The sequence below is a fragment of the Cimex lectularius genome, unplaced genomic scaffold (assembly GCF_000648675.2).
Source record: "Cimex lectularius strain Harlan isolate CLEC.00 unplaced genomic scaffold, Clec_2.1 scaffold34, whole genome shotgun sequence".
NCBI classification, from domain to species: Eukaryota; Metazoa; Arthropoda; class Insecta; order Hemiptera; family Cimicidae; genus Cimex; species Cimex lectularius.
This window is the reverse complement of record NW_019392635.1, coordinates 1,771,349-1,792,691: the sequence shown is the minus strand read 5'-3', so window position 1 is coordinate 1,792,691 and position 21,343 is coordinate 1,771,349. Positions and strand designations below refer to the sequence as shown.

Sequence of the window (21,343 nt, the reverse complement as noted above, 5' to 3'; positions counted from 1 at the left end):
GTTTGATATTGGCTTAGTTCAATGTACAGTGTTCAGATTTGGCACTAGTTGAACTGTAAACTTGTAAACTTGGTTTACATTTTAAATTAAAAAATGAAAGAATGCTCTAATAAACTTCACTTCCTAGCCAGAAATAACCGAATGCTGACTAATGAAAGCGATCAAACTTGCAAAGCAAGGGTCATCTATAAGATAAATAAGGCCAGGACCTGTATAACTGTATAAGGCATTAGCCAATCCACTTTAATAAATGTACAAAACGTGCGTTACTTGGGTATTAAAAAAATCGATTCGCCTTGGGGTCAGCTTGAATTAAAGTTAACCAGGGATGAAGCTTTTGAAGAACTTGATTAAAAGAACTCCATCTAAGCCGGGCAAAAATGCTTTCATTCGGTAGAAACAACCTTGAGAATAGGCGGGCCTAACAACTTGAGTGAACAGTAGAGGTCAAACGTACGTGCAGAATCTGATGTGATGTATCCCATCACAAAACGGTTTACGACAAAACTGAAATTGAAACTCTTAGTTTTATGAATTAGTGTCACTGACCATGGCGATAGGCGGGAAGGCGCAATAGCTAAACAGACAAAAACCAAAATGATCGGAAACCACCTAACTACGGCATGAACCGTCCAACAACTAGGTGATCTCGAAACGGATTGCAACAAAGGCAAAATCGAAAATACTCAGATTATCTTTGTACGTGAACTTTATAAAAGTGTGTGATTTAACACCATAAAAAATCTAGAGGCAGTAATATCTTCTACGCAAGTGCTTCTACTATATCAAGTTACCATATCTGATAACTCGGTAAAGATTATTATCTACAACTAAATGGAGCCCATGAAACGATTTGCAAACAAAGCCCAAAACAGGAAGTACTAGTAGTTACTTAGTAGTACCTGGACCTCGTAAAACGGTAGGTTTTGCAACATAATGAACCTAGAGGCAAACGCCTTCTATGCTACCTATTCATATTACATACATCAACCACCATTATCAAGAAGATTACATAAATAATGTTCACGTTCTTCATTTATTAAGACAGTCGGGTCATCGAGATAATAAAGCTATTAACATATGAAACAATGTGAGCACAAAAAAGGTCCACGGTCCACAGAAATGAATTACTTGGTAAAGATTCTTCCGGACAATCTACCACATGGTTTTCAACCGTTAACGAACCTGTTTGCAAGCCAAAACCAAATAGAAAGTATTTGGCATCATTGTACGAGCTGGACTTTATAAACTTCTTTTTGCTTATTGTAAATAATAAATGGATCTTTATAGGTAGACTCTCGGCTCGTAGACGGGGGTCATGGGTTCGATTCGCACGGTCGTCCCTTGAATTTTCTTTCGCGCTCTCCCTCCCAAAAAAATATACTCTCGTTATCATCGGAGGATAATCGTAATCGCCGCGCATAACGAGAACCTCGAATAATGAGGAAATTTCAGGCTTCGAAGCATTTTCTTCCATCTGCGCACCAATCAGACACTTTCTGTATAGCGTGAGCCTATTACCAATGATATGTATAACTTATAACAATGTTTTTTTGTTTAAAGAACAAGATTATCCTTTGTGTTAGGATAAGCTAATCCCCAACCGCAGGCTCGGCAGAGCGAGCTGAGACCCGAAAGGACGAGGAAAGACCTCTTATTCAACATTGTCAAAGGCACACTTTTTTAAAAATTGGAAATGGCAAGGAGATACGTACGTCACTGATCACTTTTATTTTTTAAATTTTAATACACTTATTTTAAAACGCTATTGTTTTCATTTATTTGGGTCATGTCCCGATTTTTATTTTCTTCAGTTAATTTGTTTGAGTTGTACTGTTATTTGTTCACACTCGTGACACGAATTGCTCGATGCGGAGGTGATCCACGCAAAGATCGTGATAAACTTATATTATACATATTTTCAAGTTTGTTTCCGATAAGAATTCAATTACGCTCAATTGTTTTTCTGCAATTCACAACGTTACCACTCCCTCATCAGTCCCCTCTCCTTTAGAACTCAACCGCAGATGAGTGAAAGGGGCGGATAACACTCATCTAAAGTAGATCATCAACTCCCCAACCAACATACTCTGGCTAACATAAAAATTATAAGGCCATTAAAAAAATGTTTATTTTATATTTTATAAATAGGTGATTAAATATTATTTTTTGTCACTGGCACTCTCAACACGACAGACAAGAATGACACTACACGGACAACAAACACTTTGAGTGAGTACAAAAACTTTTAATTGAATCTAAAATTTTCCAGCATTGTATTAATTCATTTTTCCCCCTTTTAATTTAAAATTTTCTAGCATTGTATAAATTCATATTTTTTTCTTACCTCCTACATGTATTTGTAAAATTGAAACAATGTTTATAAATCCCCAGGCCCTGAAGATGATCTCAATAAAGATCGAAACGTTGGCACGATAAAGAAAATGTTTTTCTAAAACCTACTTCACACAAGACCGCATCTCATGATCTCTGAATAATCATTATTTTTTGTTTAATATTTTATGACTGTGCAATTAACTTTCTCAAGTTACTTTTTCTTTTTTCCTTCTTTAACGTAAAATTTAAATTTTTGTTTTTTTACATGGACAAATTTTTTTGACATTTTTTGGGAGGCATTTTCACGTTGAAATAAATAAATAAAACCGTATAGCAGCACTAAGTGCCTTCTAAGGGAACTGCGAGTGCTTCATACCGTATCGACCGCTATAATCAAATATTAAACAATTAAGAGGTATACGGAAACTATTTGTTGCAAGAAATGTGGAACTGTGAAGTCACAATTGGGATAACGAACAGTTTGCCAATAAAACTTAAATCGAAACACATTAGTACTACGAATCAATGGCCCTCCTGAAACTTACAAACGGTGTAATTTAGTAATGGCTCTCATAATGCAGGAAACAATCAACGAAGAACTAAATATTATGCCACGACCAACATTACGGTGACCATTATTATATAAATTTATTTACAAAAAACGCACGTCCAAAGTACGTTGAGCAATTAAGTACTTGGACTAGATATCACAGTGTGATTTAAACGAAGGAATCAATAAGCTGTGACTACAGCTATACACGCCATACCATGTTCAGTTCCTTAAATTTTTTAATCCTTTAGAACCTTCGATTAAATACTGCCTACAATTATCAACCCGTCGATTGATGATTGTCCAAAAGTTGTCGTGTAGATGTAGCAAATGTGGAATAAACTGTTTTGAAAAATATAGAATCCGCTGTTTGTCGGTTGTGGCATGTTATTAAATATGATGTAGGGACGTATATATAAATAGTACAGGGGAGGATTCAGAAGAGAACGATCCAGTTAACTCGTCTGGCTCTATTTCAATTGGAAAGAAATAAGCTGCACTCCTCAAGTGTATTTTACAATAATAAACTATCAAATCAATTAAATTCGTAGAAACGGCCAATTTTTAATATTGATTTCATATTTTCTTTCTTTCCCTCTTTAATTTACTTACTCGTTGAGAAATTTCCTTTTATTTTAATTAAATTTATTTCGATATATTATACACTACACTGAGGTGAAACAGCACAAGTTGTTTTGATTATTCGTTCTCGCGAAGTTGCGAAGTAGAGTGCCGTGTTCTGCAATGCTGAACGACTTCCTGCAGCAGCGCACGGCTGGAAACTGAAGCCGAGTGCCGAGTACCGAGGACGGACTTGCGACGGGACGTAGATGAAGCGCATGCCCACTTCTAGCCTTGCCCCTCCGATTCCAATCCCCCTGACACACATTAACGAAGCCTACTGTTTTCTGTTTTCTGTTTTCACTCCTTTCGCCTACCTGAATCCTCAATCCTCAATCATCCTTTAGCCTGAAACGCAGTATGCCACTCCTTCAACTCCGTCCAGCTGATTTGTTTCAAAAAAGGATTTTTTTGAAAACCTTGACATTTACAATCCGATTATGTTTCCATATCAATATAATCCTAATGATCACAATATACAATAACTACTATATCAAAATAAAAAATTTACCACATACCTATTCTCCATGAATATGGGGAAGAAATGTGTTCGATTTTAATGAAACACTTTTAACTACAACTAAATAGTACTGCATTTACAAAAAATGAACAACAGTAAATTTATTAAATATTTAGGCGTACCAAAATGTTTTTTTATGCCTGTATGAAACTCTGAATGTTGGGAGTTTTGATTAACAAAAACAACCGGCCTTATTTCAAAGTCTTACGGTTTTACTCTTCAGAATATCTGGAGTTCAGAAATGATTGGATTTCAGCAATTACATAGAATCAACATCACAGTTCCAAAAAAGACAGTGGATAAACTCTAACAGTACAGTAAGCCTGTGGTAATCCTCACCAATACTGGCAAACTGAGTGCTAAAGTTAGAGAGGGCTAAGCTCAGAGGAACGATAGAATTAATACTCGCATCTGAGAAAACCACACAACATGGGCATATTCAACGATGACCCCCATTTGTATGTCAACCACTCAATGGAGAGATAATATGGGATACAAAGAAAACCCAGGGAAAGGATTGTAGCAACGACATATTTTAGTATGTCGATTTATATTTTGTTTTTAAATTGTAAGTGTGTAATGTAATGTAAGTGTACAGACCAGGTACATGACCTAAGGATTTACAATAATTTATCCTTTCAGAGTGAAAAAGTAATACTACTTTTTAGTAATTCTACTTAAATACTTAATAATCTTTTCTTGTAGATTTTTTCCGAATAATGTTCACCTCCCGCAAAAATTGAATGCCATAAGTTATAATGATTATTTGGAGATCGTGAGATGCAGTCTGGTGTGAAGTAGGTATAGAACAACAACAATATTTTATCTCAACTAAAAACCTTAATTAATTGTAAGATGATGTTTGTAGATCGACCTGCAGATAATCAATGTAGAGTTCAATATCTTCTTTAAGGTCTTAATAATCAATGTAGAGTTCAATATCTTCTTTAAGGTCTTAAGACCTTAAAGAAGATATTGAACTCTGCATTAATTGTAAGATAGTAATTGGTCGAGGGGACCACGAAACTAGTGAATGTATAGAACAACTAATTAAGGTTTTTAGTTGAGATAAAAAAGTCAATGGCACGAGCGGGATTCGAACCCACGATCTTCGGCTTGATACGCAGTATAGAACAACATTTTCTTTATTGTGCCAATGTTTCGATCTATATTGATATCATCTTCAAGGCCTGGGATTACATTATTTAAAACATTATTTAAATTATACAAAACATGTAAGATGTGAAAAAATGAATTTATACAATGTTGGAAATTTTAGACTAAAAATATTTGTACTCACTCAGTATTTGTTTTCTGTGTAACACTTTGACTAAGCACAATGACTTTGATTCTAAAATTTCTATCATTGTATATATTCATTTTTTCATATCTTACATGTTTGTATAATTTACACAATGCTTATAAATCCCAGGTCCTGAAGATGATCTCAATAAAGATTGAAACGTTGGCACGATAAAGAAATTGTTTTTCTAAATAATCATTAATTAACGGTCACTCAATATCACACATAAGTTATAATGCTTTAAAATAGGCCCATGTACATAATTATTAGGAAATTTATTCTGTTTTTAAGTTTATAAAATTTTAGAGTTTTGTATTGACTACATCAATATATATGTTCATTGTAGCCTGCTGTCAGTAATAAAACATATAAATTTTACACATTCATTTAAGTTTTATAAGCTTAATAAAATGGAATGGTTTTTGGTTGTTGGTCTGAACCAACAAAAATCAGTGAGGATAGGCAGACCAAGATAATAGGTAATTATCAAACAATAGGTTTATCACCCTGCAGACCACAAGAGGAAATCTCACTATTTATTTTCTACCTTGTAGAAAACTGTGACAAAATTCTGGGACTGCACCTCTTATAAAATAGTAAGAGAATTTAGACAATGAAATTTCGTGCTGGACAATGTCATAGTTATCCCTAGTTATTTATTTATCACTTAGTCATAGTTTTATTATCATATGCCTATTGAAAATCCTGAGAATTTAGATTACTTATAACATATTTTCAATTTCGGCTTTAGTTTGTCATTAAAAAAATAAAATAACACTAAAACAAGCATATATGTACTTGTATTATACTAAACATATTGTGCTTGTATTAGTGCAAGTTAATTTTGTATAGATAAAATGTATTTTTATCTTATTTTACTTTTCCCATTCTCTACAAATAAAACTTTATTATTATTTATTATTTATTAGTTATATAAGAATATTTTGGTTTGCAAGAAATATAATATTTCATTAATTTAATATATTCTATGAATGTAAAAAAATAAATAAAGAAATTCCTATCACAGATGAATGCTTAGCATTGAGTATCATGGACAAGGGACACTTCACAATATTTTCATACTATTCTCAATTAAAAGAGTCCATGGGCTGAGTCGGGAGGGATTCGTACCCAGGAATGGCAAATACAAGTTGGACTCCTTAACTATTCAACCGCTGAGTCCCCAGTATATAATAAGAATGCATTTTTATGGTTTGTACATACATATAAGGTTTTTTTTTATTTTATTTTTTATTTTATTTTTAAAGCCTTCTTCAACTCAAGATGAGATATAACAGGTATAAGTTTTTCTTGCTATAGATCATTGAAACAGTCACACTCAAAAAAAAAAGAAAAGAAAGGATGGTGAAAGGAAGTTTTGGACCATAGTCTATTATTACTATTATTTGAAAGTAGGTGCTGATGAATGCAAATTTTTATCTTGCAAATATAAATCTTTTATTATATTTAAAATATGAACATAATAAAAATTACACTAAGTTAGGATCTTAGTATTCTTTGTTAAAACCAATTAAATAATATAGAAACCATAATATTGTTAATGATATTTCATGAAAGTAAATATAATTTTGCAATGATTATGGTCTGTCTCTCTTATAGCATGAATAATTTATTTAAAGAATTGTATTGATTATTTTTAGCCGTTTTAGTCTTTCAAGCGTTGAAATTTATAGTTGAACTGTGCTAGTGTTATTTGTTTGTAATATATATCATGCTGAAATAATATGTATCAGTTGATTTGAACATGAATTCCTTGTATAGAATGTATAAAACAACATCACGAATAAGTTGGTTTAAGGTTTCTAACAGAAATTTGCTCAAATAGTGCTTCTTCCTCGATCCGTGCTTCCATTGACATAACGGTAATGACAGTTTCAGGAAGTAACATGTGGAAACCATTTTTGGAGAAATGAAAATTCACCTTCTCATCGGTTGACTCCAACCACACAAAAAGGGCAATTTTGTCTGTCTGGAGTGTAATCTCTGCGGTGTTGTCTGTTGTTTTATAAATGCTTTTAATCTAAAAATTATACACATGTTATACTCAATTAAAGTTATGTAAATTGTCAAAAACGCATACGGTAACAGTGGCGTCTGGAAAATTTGAATTTTTCGGTGGCACGGGGAAAAGGAAATTGTCCGGGACAGAAACAAATGGAATCACGTCCATTTTAAAAATGAGAAAGCTATTGCTGAAATTGTCATAGTCACCCAAGATGTCCAACAGAAATTTGTCCAACACTTTCACTGACATTCCTCCATCCTAAAAAAGAGAAAAGAATAAACTTTACAAATTTCAAAAATTTACAAATTTCGAATTTCTCAACTGAAGACTTACTATCTGAATTGGCATTTTAATTATATTTTTCGGCTCAAATGCATCCCAATTGTAGACATAGATTTTAAGAGTTCCATTCAGTTGATGAGTGAGATCAGATACCACACTAACTACAAGATTATCAGCTGCTGTTCTTGCTGGACTGATGATGACATTGGAGAAGAAGTCTCTTGTGTAATAATGCAACATCTTCCAGTTTCCATAAAAATCTACATAATTATTCACACTAAATGTTAATAACAAATTACAATTAATTAAGGTTTTTAGTTGAGATAAAAAAGTCGGTGGCAAGAGCGGGATTCGAACCCACGATCTTCAGCTTGATACGCCGCTGCTCTACCACTTGAGCTATCATGACCTCAATCGGACACCAACTTCCCATCTCAACCCTACCTTTTGAATTAATTGGTCAAGCGGACCATGAAATTAGTGAATTTAATGAATTTAAATGAAATATACTTCACTAAAGCTCTCTGTGGCCATTTCATTTGTCGCCGAGAATTCAATCCGATTACACGACATTTGAAAAATAGCAAAAAGGAGGGAAAAGTCAAAAGGCGGGGTTGAGATGGGAAGTTGGTGTTTGAGTGGATTGAGGTCACGATAGCTCAAGTGGTAGAGCAGCGGCGTATCAAGCCAAACATTGTGGGTTCGAATCCCGCTTGTGCCATTGACTTTTTTATCTCAACTAAAAACCTTAATTAATTGTAATATATTAGTTGGTCAAGTGGACCACGAAATTAGTGAAGTTAATAACAAAGTAAATAGTGGGAATTTCTTTGCTGGAATAAAATTTAATCATTGCGTACCATACAGTGCAAAGAGGCAACAAGGAAGCAGATAAATTGGCCAGGGGAAGTTCAAAAAGGGCAATCACTCCTAAACTCTTTTGCAGCATGTCAAATTTCCAAAATCCTTTATCCATCAGACAATGAGTTGAAATTAAGTCCTTGGTTCAGTGGGAATGTATTCCAGGGCTAAGGCATGCAAAAAGGTTTGGTAAAGGGCTATCGACTTTTAAACCTAGGACTAGAACAATAACAGAACTACTGACTAGACATGCCAACTTCGGTGACATCTGTGTAGACTTGGAGGAGTATAAACAAGCCTGGCCAGATATTGCCAAGAAGAAGAAGAAACAACAATGTTTTCAATGCTGCGAAGGACTATGCAACGCTGAGATTCTTACTCCTGGAAGAGGAAAAACTTAAGGAAAAAGGAATGAGGATACACAAAGTTTTGGGATGTGGTAAAAAGCCTTAAGCTTAATGAAGAAAACTAAGCAATGATGGAAATTGCAACAGACGTACAATATTGATTGTGGTGCGCAAGATTGTACAGTGGCTGAATCCTTTTAACCTCATTAATTTAATTTCATTATTTAATTAATCATTACACATAAAATTACCAATAGATGACCAGGAAGGTGCTTCCCAAATATCATTCAATTGCCAATAAAGTGCGCCCATCGTAAGCCCTGCCCCTGTAGGTTCTAGTACACTTCTAAGACTCCTGTAAAGCTCAGTTTCTGTCTTCATTGCCATTGCTTGATTGATCTAAAAATGTTTTCATAAATTAATTTTAATTAAAATAAAAAAGGACGATAACTTGTTAAAGTCTCACTTGTGATAAATATATGACATCGGACAGGTTGAAAGCCTTTGGCAGATTTTGATCAATCTGTAATTGAAGAATGTCATTCCCAACTGGCAAATGCTGCCTTTCATTGAGTGCATTCGACCCCCACATTAAGTCTTCTTTATCAAAGACTTTCTTAAGCGTACTCATAGCAGGCAGGGACTGTAAACCGTACTCTGACGAGAACCTAGGGTGCGGAAAGACGTCCGCAAGCCATAAATTTGTATAATAGTTGTAGAAATGGACTGAAACAAAAGAAAATAAATGTGTATAACAAAAACAATTGCAATTTTACAAAACAGCATAATGTAATTATAGCACAGTCTGTGCGCATGAGTTTCAGGGTTTTTTGTTGGGCTATTTGAAGATTTAGTCTCCTTCAGTTGAAAAACTGAGGAAATTTTAGTTATAACTAAAAATTATAAAGGTATATTAACATAACACACAAAGGATTAAATCCAACCAAATCCAAAGAATGGAATAATTGTAAAAAAAAGTTTTCAGACATCTCTCGCCTAACCATTTTTTTAAAACTAAACTTTTTTTTTGTGGGGGGAATAAGGATTTTAAAAATCCTTTCCTCCATTCTGACCTATATTGGTCTTATTGGGGAACCCATATGAATTATTGCCATACCTTGGAAACTAAGCTTTTTGCTATAAAACTAAGGAATTTCCTTGGATCTTCTTTGCATACATCTTTTGGTGTGAGAATTGCCTTACCAAAGTGACTATATCATAACTGGGCTAATGCTTCACATTCATAAAAGATATGTGTCAATGTATGTCCTTCTGACAGTCAGCAAAGTTCTGTCTCTGCTTTGCCCATCTTCTTTATGTTGTAGTTAAGAGAGCAGAGGCCTATAATTTTTCTTAAATCCTGCCTGCTGAAAGAGGAGTTCCTTCATTTTCCTTTATGAGAGATTTAAAAATCTCTTAGCTTGCCTCCGACCAGATGTTTTGTCCGGTGCTTGAGTTTTTTTTTCTCGTCATTTTTTCCAGTTCCAATTATGCACACACTCCAGTGCACCTAGTTGTGATTCTGGTCTCACGGGTGAGAAGGCTGCCTCTTTTTTGGCTAGTTGGTCAGCCTGTTCATTTCCTCTACACCTCATGTCCTGGAACCCACTTTAAAGTAAGATGTAATTTTTGGGGTGAGTAATATTATTAGCCCATTATTTGTGAGTAATTTAGCCCATTGTATACTTAATTTGTTTAATTTAATAATTCGGCACCATCTTTGAGCTAATGATGCTGGAGCTAAGTGCTCTGATTGCTGTCCTCTAAAGTAATCTTATTTTCCTAGAGCCATTAGGCAATTTAGGCACAAGTTTGAAGTTGAAAGCATACACATTTAGTGCCTTTATAGCCGCTGACTGTCATCAACCCTAGCAATTTTAGACTGTCTAAAATGAAAATTAAAATGAATTGCTTGCTGATTCCTTCACTATTCTCCATTTATAGGAATAATGTGATAAAGTAATGCATAAATGTGCTGTTGGTGGGATGTTAATTGAATATTTATTTATCTTACGTCAATTTGATAAAAAAAGTTTTTCTAAAAAAATTATATAATACAGTTTTTTAAAGATTTAAGTAAAGCTGTTTTATCAATGATTAATGAATATTATAAAAATATAAAATATATAGAAGCAAAAACCAACAAACACACAAAACAACAGTAAAAGTGAACAAGAGAAGGGCACAAAATAGCGAGAATTTGAGAGAAATAAAATATAATCTAAATTCTCATCCATATCCAACAAAAAGAAAAGCAAGAAATATAATTTTGTATTCGGGTTGAAAGGGTTTTTGGTGGGGCAGTGGTTGTACGTGGTGCTTGACAAGTCTGCCCAATTGGACCGCTAGTTGTCAGTTGCTGATTGTCCAACTCCTAACGAGGAGGTTAAAAGTTTTTACTTTCGAGTTCTAAGTGACATTTACATTTGACACAAAGTTTTTGGGCATCGGTTGGGATGGTGTACCTTCACATACCACCCAGTTTCACAGAGGAAGAGATTATGCTACAGACGAAATATGCTAAGCTCAAACGAAAAGTACGAGAATAGAATGTTGTAACAGAAACCAAAAAAAACAATTCATTTTTAAATGTTGCATTTTGAATTTGTAAAAATTAGATTTAATTGTAATTTTATTTAATAAAATAACATTGTTTAATACTGTAAATGATGATTTTTATTTATTTTTCGGCGAGAAAGGTGAAATATCCTGTATTTAATTATATGAGATATTGAACGCTTTTTTTTCTCATGTATACAGATTTTGTAAACCTGGAACGGTATATTTTTTCAATGTTAGATATATGAACCACTTTTTTACTTACGAACACTGGATCAAGTTATGGTCTTAAAGAATAAAGCAAATTCAATTGTTACTGCCAAGTTTTTGACTTTTTTTAAGGTCATTATCAGGGCAAAACAGTCTTAAGTATGTCTACAGATAGACATATTTAAGAAACGTTTTGTCCTGATAACCTTAAAATAGGTAAAAAGCTTTGCAGTTACAACTGAATTTCATTTTTTCTTCAAGATCACAATCCTGAGACTTCGTCATATAATTTTTTGCCGTTTACAAAGCAGAAAAATATGAGAACCACTAGCCAAATAATTATTTGTATCATGATCTAACACCGGGTCAGATTTTTATCTGACAAACTGTGGTGAGGTTTGTAGGTGATGAACTTGTAACTTTAATCCTCCCCGGTCATAACGATTTGCCTAATTTGGCTATCAAGGTTGGCCTGTATGTCACCTAATATATTCGTTTCATAAAATTTGAAAGAGGTCACGATTGATAGAATTATACAAAGACCAACCACTGACAAAATAAAAGTATAGGTGAAGCAGGATGGACTGATGATCAATCAGCTCTCAATCTTTTTTTGACTTTTTTATTTATAATTTAAGATTCAATTTTATATTCTAATGCAAAAAAATACTGAGGAATTATTTTTAAAAAATGTTTATTTTGAACTATATGTATGTATTTTTAGTTATATTAATTCTAACATACTTAGAATAATGTAACGTTTAATGAAAACCAAATTAAACAAGATCAGAAATTCATGTTTTAATAAAAATATTTAATTATGATGGTTTGAAAGGAAATTCACCAAAATATCGGAAAATTATTTAGTGATAGAATAAAATTTAACTAACAACTTATTTTATCACTAAATGGTTTCCGGGTGTTTTAATTAATTTTCTTTCAAACCATCATAATTAAATAATTTTGATTAAAAGTCATGAATTTTTTATCTCAATTAATTTGGTTTACATTAAGCAAATTTGTTGGAATTAATATAACCATAAAAACACATATAGTTTGAAATGAACAATAAAATATGTCTGGTTTTGTTTTATTTTATTTTTTGTGTCTGAGTGTATTTATAAACATATTTGAACCAAAGAACATGATTAAACTGTCACATGAATTATAAAAGAAGTAGTAAAATTACTTTAATCAGATACTGTTTTATTTAGTTTTTTCTTAACCTTAAAAAGAAGTAAATTAAAAGTAGTATACAATATTGTATAGAATTTTTAATTGTTCACAAGGTAAATATTTATGATATTTTCTTTTCCAGAAAAAAGCCCTTCAGAGTTTAAAAGCTCCTAGGCAGGAGTCGGAGAGAACGATGCCTATAAAGAAGACGCAGGTAGAGGGACGTGATGCCAGGGAAATAGCGAAGAAACTGATCAAAAGTGGAGCTATTGCTGCGATTAAAAAAGCTCCGAAAAGGGAAGAGATGAGTGGTTTTAAACGGCCTGCAGGTTTGGAAAGGAGGTATCACTGATAAACCAGCAATTTTTAACTTATTTGAATGTGAAATTAAATTTTTTGTCGGTAGATTAGAGAGAAGCACAATTAGTGGGTATCAGCCTTTCAGCGGTAACAACGATGAACCTCGTCCAAAAGCCAAAGTAATTTTACCAGCTTTTGAAATATTTACAAGTATAGATTTTGTATATGCAATGTTTTAGAAACTTTATGATTCACTTATGAAAAATATGGAGGAAGACGAGCCAATTGTAAAACCTTTGGTTCAAGAAAAACCTGTTGGAGGAAACACAGTCTTTGTTCAGGGTGGAGACATTTCAGAAACGATGCTGAGAAAAGTCTTTTCAGAATTCGGTACCATCATTAATATAAACATGGAAGTTGAAAAAAGGCAAGTTTTTAAATAGGAACTTTTACATTCAAGATAACAGTATTAATTGAGTTTTGTATCAGACGTGGCTTTGTAACATTTGACGATGCACAAGCAGCAGCAGCTGCAATTGAAAGAGTAAGTTAAATAATGATAGAATAGGCAAACTAAAATTTAATTTCATAAAAATCACTTTTGGTCTGCTTAGCTTGACGGCAAAGTTGTTCACATGTCTCAACTTTCAGTGAGTTATGCACGAAGGCAGCTTATTTACAATACAAGTGCAGAAACTACTAAGAATTCCAAACTCTGGGCCAGCGCAGGTTGGACTCAAATCATTTTTTTTTTTCAAGATTATTGACAGTTTATGTTTTACAGCCTGCCGGAAAAATGAGAAAGGTGCCCAGAGGGAGCAGAATGAAAGAGAAGTTATTAAATATGATAATTTTTTCGATTAGTTACCAACTAATAGGGACCAATATGGAGGATTTTATAAAAAAATAATAGATATATATTAATTTTTAATGATAAGTTGGATGATTGTTTTGGAGTTGAAAAATCCACATTGACTAATTCCAAAAACTAATTATTAATTAAGAGCCTGTCTGTTCTCACTGTGTGTAAGTAGCCTAAATTTGTTTTAAAGTCAATACTAAAACTATTGAGAGCAGAGCATTTAATTAAATTCTCTACAATTTATGTGCAATTATATTATGAAATTTCAATTGAATTTTATTTTGTTAAGAACAATATTGTTAACTTTATTGTAATAAAAATTTTAGTTTTTTTTTTTAATATAGTGAAACAATTATCCATACATACTTTATGAACTTAATGAAAAAGTGGTATATGAAATCAGAAGTTGGAGCGTTTTGCAAACTAATGGGAATATAAATCTTTTATTATAAAAAAGTTTTCTTCAGTTGGATGGAGTGTCACAAGCATGTTTCCATTGAACATAAAAGAAAAATTATAGAACTACCTGAATTTTAGACAAAATTATAGAACTATCTGAATTTTAGACAAAATTATAGAACTACCTGAATTTTAGACAAAATTATAGAACTACCTGAATTTTAGACAAAATTATAGAACTACCTGAATTTTAGACAAAATTATAGAATTACTTGGATGGACTGTGGACAAAATTACAGAACTACTTGAACGTTAGACAAAATTGTAGGACTGCTTGAAATTTTGGCAAAATTGGAGAACTACCTGAACTTTGGGCGAAATTATAGAACTGTTTGAACTTTTGGAAAACTTATAGAACTACAACATGCTTTAGGCAAGAATAATTTCATTTTTGCTATAATTACTGAAATAAAGTATCTTGTTACCATCGCCATACAGGTTGTTCTGAGGATTTCGAGCAACGTATCCTTCTCTTTCTGTTTCAAGGCCATTCGAAGGGCTAGATGTTAGATAAGTCACCTGTGGGTTGATTTGCTCAATGATTGGTTTGATTGAATCGACATAAAGGGTAATGTAGTCATCCTTGTATTTTTTAAATGATGAACCTGTCCCATACCTAGAAAATTCAAACTAACAGGATATATTCGATAAAAAAGACGTAGTAAACATACCAGTCCTGTCTGAGCGCAGCTTCATTTTCATTGTTTCCAGCGATAAGAACTATGCTAACGTGATGTTGCAGCCTTTGCATATTCTGTTCTACTTCAGTTTTGACACTGTTTAAGAAATCGTCAGTCGATGGGTACATACTGCATGCAAACATTAGATCTTGCCATATCATAATCCCCAGTTGATCACATACCTGTTATACAATTTTTTTTAGAAACAATTTTTTATAAAGACTAGTAAATACATTACACTGTAAAAATAGTCTGATTCATAAATTCCCCCACCCCAAACTCTCAGCATATTAAAATTTGCATCAACAGATGATTTAAGAAGCGAGTAAATTTTCTTTTTGTTTTCCAAGTTTTCAGGCAGTACATGAGAAGGGATCCAATTGCTTCCTTTGGCAAATATAGGGACTCCATTCACTTTGAAATAAAACACTTCTCCTAATCACAAAATTAAAACAATTTTATGCATGTACTTACATAAAAAGTTATAAACAAAATTACCTTTAGACAAGTCCATTGAAACTGGTTCTTGTGACAATTCAACAGTTCTAAATGCTATTTTTATTGATTTTGTAATTGTAGCACTGTTTGATGTGAAATTTGCCTTTAGTTTATAGAGAGGCTGCTTTCCAAGGCCGTTGGGCCACCAAACTTTGACTTGGTTCTTTAGGGTAAAATTGTGTAATATAAATGCAAAAATATTTCTGAAACTATTTTCTAATTAGTCATATAAAATAAACACCTTTGGCACTGACAGAACTAGTCGCTCTTCCGTTCCTACTGATACGTTGAACTTTTGGATGATATAGCTGACTCCTGGCATAATGTCCAATTTCGCAGATAAATCCCCAGTTACTTGATAGTCACCATCAAACCAGAACCTTATCGTTACTCTCCAATTCATAGGGCTTTCAGTTATAAAAGTTCCCACTGAACGCAAGAGCTTTCCTTCGTTTAACTCAATGTATACAGGTTTCCTAAACGTTTTTATTTTTTATATCTTCTCATATTGTCTGCGTTCTGAGTTTTTTTAATACCATATACCAACTGAAGGGAATGCTGGACCCCAGTCCCAAGAAAATGACGCTTGCATTTTCCTCAGTTGATTAATATGACATTCTCCATGGTAAGAAGATGGCGGACATTCCGGAACAATTTTGTACGGAATATTTTTAGAACGCCTCTTAGCTTCTTCTATAGGAGGTAAAAAGTGTACTTCTAATGAATTTTTACCAGTCTGAAATTAAAATTCCCAAACCAACTAGAAAATTTGACTTGTGATTATTTATTTACAATATATTTACTTGGATGGCATGTTTTATGTCAAAACTATATCTAATGAACATGTTGTCACACTTCCCAACCAGTTTTTTGTTGAGGTAAACTAAAGCGACTGTGTCAACACCCTCAAATGTAATGTTGATGGATTTGTGCATTAAGTTGGCAGCTTTCACTAATGAGAAAATAGTTTAATTACAATTTTAAAAGATAATTGTAACATTTTTTTTTCACTCACTGGGAAATGTAGTTGAGTAGATCCACATTGTCTTCCCGACCCAACGATAATTGATATCATTGCCCTTATGGTAAACATACTCTTTCAGTACGTTGGCATTAATTAAGTCTGAATATATCCCACCGGGGACTTTCACAGGAACTAGAATACCTTTTAAAAAGAACCATCAGATTAAATTAAAAAAAAAAAAATTAATGGAAAAAGTTAATGGATGGAAAAAATTGTATTTTAGGCCTGTGCAATAACAATTCAAACAGATCAAATTATAATTTTAATAAGCACAGAAAACTATCCATGTTGATATTACTGCCACTACATAAATACACAACAAACCTCTCAATGTTTTAATTAATTTATTGGAATTTCTAATTACTGATTTATATAAGCTCAAGTCTCTACACATATGTAAATACATACTACACCATATGTATTCAGAGCTGAGCCTATCACTTCCCTCAGTCTGCCAACAATTCCAGCTTTTGTGTTTTTTACAATAAATTACCAGCAGGCCTCGAGAATCACCCATCATGGGTGTTGACAGTCAGGGATCAGACCTCGGTCTTATCCTTCCAGACACCGATTTCAGCCCCCAACACAATCAGCCTCAAAATCCGAACCCACTCACTCGTAAATCCATTCTTCCTTATTTACAAACTATTTACTCAGGGTGGTGGAGTACTTAATATCACTCCATCGCCATCTACACATATTATATGACTAATCTAATTGAGGGTACTCAATATTCCGTCATTGATCCTCTCACACTGTATTACGCATGGTGGGCGACCAAGATCCGAGGGGTTGAATGCCTGGGTAGACTCGTACCTCATCCTCTCACACTACACATTCATACTAACAAATTCATTCAGACTCACAAAGAAACACAAAACGAGATATCTATAAAGTACAACTGAGATTGGGCGTATTAATCAAGTTCCTCGATGAACTAGGACTCACCGATGTTCTAAAAGCAGAATACAACTATCTATAAAATGTTATATAGGGTAAAACAGCCCAATTCCTCCAAAAATCGAAACAAGGAACCCAGATATGAGTTCAAGCACAATTCTCTTATCAAGTGGGAGCCCTAGGGGACCGCAGTAGCCGAGTGGTTAGCATGAGAGACTCTCACGCCGCGGTCGTGGGTTCGATTCCCACCGTCGCCTCTGGCCCTTTTTTCCCGATAACCCCCAATTTGAACAGCATATATATAAGAATTCGTCATGGCTAATATGCAAAGATCATAAGGCAAAAAAAAAAAAAAAAAAAAAAGAGCCCTACACACTCTCTATATGGAACCAAAGAATGGCACCCTTCAATTAAGTGGGACACATCGAGTAACCTTTTTCTACATGCCGGACACATTTGTGGGTTTCGGCCCAAAAGTAAGTGTCTGTTTCAACTTCACATTGCCTATTGTTAATCAGGTGAGGATGACCACTCTTCTGTGAGTCAGATCTTCTTCTGAAGGTCACCTATTGACAGTGCTCTTGATACTCATCTAACTGATGTCACTTTCGTTTAATGATGTTTTTAATGTATTTTTAATGTCAGATTGCAGTGGTTGGAACGCCTTAGCCACCTCATCTATTTTTTATTACCCTCCAGGCCTATGTGCCCGAGAACCCTGACAATGACCCATCGCTCCAATTCATGGTATATGTCTAACAATGTATTGGAATAGCTACACTTAATACCAAATATTCATACATATATGTATGTAGTATTATATTAATATATTATCACTTATCATAGAACATGATTAGTTTAGGACAGACTGAATTGAATAAACATGTGCTTGGATAGTAAGTATGATTTTATGTTTGTAAGCAATAAGTTGCTAAGACAATATATACTTACAGATGCAAACATACTTGTATGTTATTATGTGTAGTACATAAAATACATATATTATATACTGTACATAACATACAAATATGTTTGCATTAATTAAGTAAGAATAAGGAATGTTCTTGATAAACAGATTTACATGTGTATATAACTACATGTACACATTAAACATAAACACATTTACATAAATATACGTACAAGCATAGGTCATAATAGATTTCAACTAACAATAATAAATATATATGTATTAAACATCCATACATATGTGCATACACTCACAACACAAATACACTTTTATACATACTTATGTATATATTAATACATTTATATATTAACAAATAAATTAACTCCGATTGGGATATGAATTTATGCTTTTCTTTATTTGGTAGGTCTTTTTGTACATTATCATAGATGATGTATGGAAAAAATAATGTTAACATGAAGTCAGAGAAATTAATACGAAAGTCTACAAGTTGAAGGAACCTAGAAATGTGTGAATATGTTTTGATGGAATGCATTAAACATTATATTAACTATAAAAAATTAAATATAGAGCTATGAGATAGTAACTGAATATTTTTTTAATCAACTGTTAGGAAACATATGTTTCAATTAGACCATAAAAATGTTTACCCATGTATAAATAAAATTAAATAATTCTCTTAAGTGATATTAACTTTGCTTGTGATACGTGGGGCTGGAGTTGTATAGAAACGCATACATGCACAACAAATGTAAATACTCAGGTTTTTTTTTGTAACTTATCAGTCAAGACATATCACTTACTGCGGTTTGCATTCGAAACAATCCATTTCTTTTTTCCCAGATTAATTGTTCTTAATGAAAGGCATGTACTGAAAATATAAAATAAAATCAATGATGTTGGTTTCATGTTATATGTACAATATTATAGACGTCTCGCTGTCAGCATAGAAGACTGTGAATTAGTAGTAGTCTATAAATAGAGAATGACATTCAGTTTTGATAAGCATGTTGATTGATCCTTATAGATTACGGTTCATAAATTATTCAACTCTTGGTAAACAGAAAACAGAAAGTGAGATTTTTTTTCATATTGGAAACTGTTCTACTATTTAGAAATGAAAAGTTTGCGCAGTGTTATCACAGGTGGCGAGGTGGGGAGTAAATTTACATTTTTTTTTCAATGGCCGAGTGTTTATTTTTCCAAATGTTGCAAGTTTTGTAATTTAGAAAATGATAAATTGCACACGTCTAAAAATACACCTCCGCCGGCCGATAGTTCGGTTCCAACATATGATATGTACAATACAATGATGAAGAAAAATTATATTATTTAAACAATATCTTATTTCAACCCTAAAAAGTTAAAACTTTTGACTTTCAAAGAAGCGAATAGCAGAAAAAGCTTTGAAATCGATATAAACGAAAATTAAATTAATAATGTAGCAAATAAAAATATAAAATTGACGCAGAAAAAAAGCATTGCATAAACTGTAAAACCGAATTATCTAGTATGATTACTAAATTTTATTAGTAATTTTGATTTTATGGCATCTTTGACACTTTCTTATTGTTCACGTGGCATTTTAAAGCTAAGAAAAGTTTTTTTAAAGCGTAAAGGATGCCGAAATTCGGGCGCATAAGCAAACAACTATGTATATTAAACTTTAGTTTTTTAAGCACAAAATACAAAAGATTATTGTAATTTATGCTTTTATATTGTCCAATGCGTAATATTTTTTTAAATTACTACGATTTACAAATAAAAAACAATACGTGAGGCAAAAAAGGCAAGCATCCGAAAGGGATGGACTCCCGGTTGCATTCGGCCCGTATAAAGCAACACGTATTGAATGTAATAAAGTTCTTGTGAATTCCAGTCGGTGAAAAAATGCATGTAATAAAATAAAAATAAAATGTAATATATCCTGAAATTATCACTAGTAAACAAATAAAATGCAGATCGTTAGAAGCGGGGTTGAATTTTGCGAGGAAATGCTTTAAACTTATAAATTTTTGGGAAAATACGTTTTCCGACGAAACCGATTCAATTTGATTGGATTTGATAGGATGCAAGAAAAATGAAAATTTTATTTCAAAACACGAAATTTATTAGCAACCGTTAAACACGTTTTGGCAAAGTTCTTCATAACAATGGAGTAGGGATCAAGAACGCCGAATTCAAGAGGGTCGGTTTTCGGTTATTTTTCGAGAAAATCCCCCAACATATGGTTAAAAAAAGAGTGGCGGTCAATTGTTAACAATTCCACAATTCTAGCCGTTTGAATTAACAATCTAATTGGTTAAGTAAACATTATATATAGCCTGAATCACACATTAAAAGAATTTAAAATTTGTCAACTGAAACTATCACGATATGCAATTTTTTTCTTCTGGTCTTGCCTGGAAGAGTTTGTTTTGTTGTTTCATATTCTACAAATGTAAAAAAAAAGAAAAAAGGACAACAATCTTTCAAACTCTTCCAATGGACAAAATTGGTAAGAATGGACAAACCAAGAGGATCAGAGTCGATCAAGCTACAGATTTATCTCCACGCAGACCTCACTATATTTCTCTAAAATTGATTTAGATCAATTTAAATCTCCACTTGCATTTATATACGCACTTAGAGAAGAGTAAAGCCTATCACTTATTACAACCCGCCGGCAATTCCAGCATTTGTAATTTACAATGAATCACCGGCAGGCATCGAGAATGGTGTTGGCAGTTTGGGGACAGATGTCAGTTTTAAATGTCCAGCCGCCGAGGCTATCAACACCTAGGTCATTTCAGCCCTCAACACAATCAGTTACTGAATTAATTCACATTCTTAAATACATAATTACTTATTTACATACCATTCACTCAGTTAGGGTAGTTTAGTACTTGATGTGTAATATTTAA

The 21,343-nt window shown here is 33.0% G+C and overlaps 2 protein-coding genes across 5 annotated transcripts; one reads left to right on the top strand and one right to left on the bottom strand.

Moving 5' to 3' along the window:
• The first annotated feature begins 1,611 nt into the window (after positions 1-1,611).
• LOC106661733 (negative elongation factor E-like) lies at positions 1,612-14,242 on the top strand. Of its 3 annotated transcripts, XM_014385296.2 has the most exons (8): positions 11,302-11,384; positions 12,791-12,792; positions 12,935-13,134; positions 13,199-13,271; positions 13,332-13,519; positions 13,582-13,636; positions 13,707-13,821; positions 13,877-14,242. In XM_014385296.2, exons 3-8 carry the CDS (start codon positions 12,986-12,988, stop codon positions 13,954-13,956), a joined length of 660 nt encoding a protein of 219 aa, XP_014240782.1. In that variant the 5' UTR covers positions 11,302-11,384; positions 12,791-12,792; positions 12,935-12,985; the 3' UTR covers positions 13,957-14,242. The 3 variants fall into 3 exon arrangements, with proteins under 3 accessions (XP_014240781.1, XP_014240780.1, XP_014240782.1); XM_014385295.2 differs by lacking the exons at positions 11,302-11,384; positions 12,791-12,792 and adding an exon at positions 1,612-1,711; XM_014385294.2 differs by lacking the exon at positions 12,791-12,792 and having other exon boundaries at positions 11,189-11,384.
• Positions 6,765-19,657, bottom strand: LOC106661728 (beta-mannosidase). 2 transcript variants are annotated; one of them, XM_014385283.2, is made up of 14 exons: positions 19,244-19,657; positions 16,607-16,756; positions 16,395-16,543; positions 16,128-16,327; positions 15,833-16,067; positions 15,592-15,754; positions 15,332-15,528; positions 15,085-15,275; positions 14,839-15,029; positions 9,314-9,573; positions 9,099-9,246; positions 7,691-7,899; positions 7,433-7,615; positions 6,765-7,372 (listed from the first exon to the last, which is right to left on the bottom strand). In XM_014385283.2, exons 1-14 carry the CDS (start codon positions 19,347-19,349, stop codon positions 7,130-7,132), a joined length of 2,625 nt encoding a protein of 874 aa, XP_014240769.1. In that variant the 5' UTR covers positions 19,350-19,657; the 3' UTR covers positions 6,765-7,129. The 2 variants fall into 2 exon arrangements, with proteins under 2 accessions (XP_014240769.1, XP_014240771.1); XM_014385285.2 differs by lacking the exons at positions 16,607-16,756; positions 19,244-19,657 and having other exon boundaries at positions 16,128-16,351; positions 16,395-16,487.
• Between the last annotated feature and the right edge of the window lie 1,686 nt (positions 19,658-21,343).

What these genes read in the sequence shown, in the direction of transcription:
- LOC106661728 (XM_014385283.2), bottom strand. Translation starts at nt 19,349, where the DNA reads ATGAAACCAACATCATTGATTTTATTTTATATTTTCAGTACATGCCTT. An exon ending in TAGTTCTGTCAGTGCCAAAG is followed by an intron (nt 15,755 to 15,832) that starts GTGTTTATTTTA and finishes TTTACCCTAAAG; the next exon opens with AACCAAGTCAAAGTTTGGTG. An exon ending in TTAAAATGCCAATTCAGATA is followed by an intron (nt 7,616 to 7,690) that starts GTAAGTCTTCAG and finishes TCTCTTTTTTAG; the next exon opens with GATGGAGGAATGTCAGTGAA.
- LOC106661733 (XM_014385294.2), top strand. Translation starts at nt 11,304, where the DNA reads ATGGTGTACCTTCACATACCACCCAGTTTCACAGAGGAAGAGATTATG. An exon ending in ATGCTAAGCTCAAACGAAAA is followed by an intron (nt 11,385 to 12,934) that starts GTACGAGAATAG and finishes TTTCTTTTCCAG; the next exon opens with AAAAAAGCCCTTCAGAGTTT. An exon ending in AACATGGAAGTTGAAAAAAG is followed by an intron (nt 13,520 to 13,581) that starts GCAAGTTTTTAA and finishes GTTTTGTATCAG; the next exon opens with ACGTGGCTTTGTAACATTTG.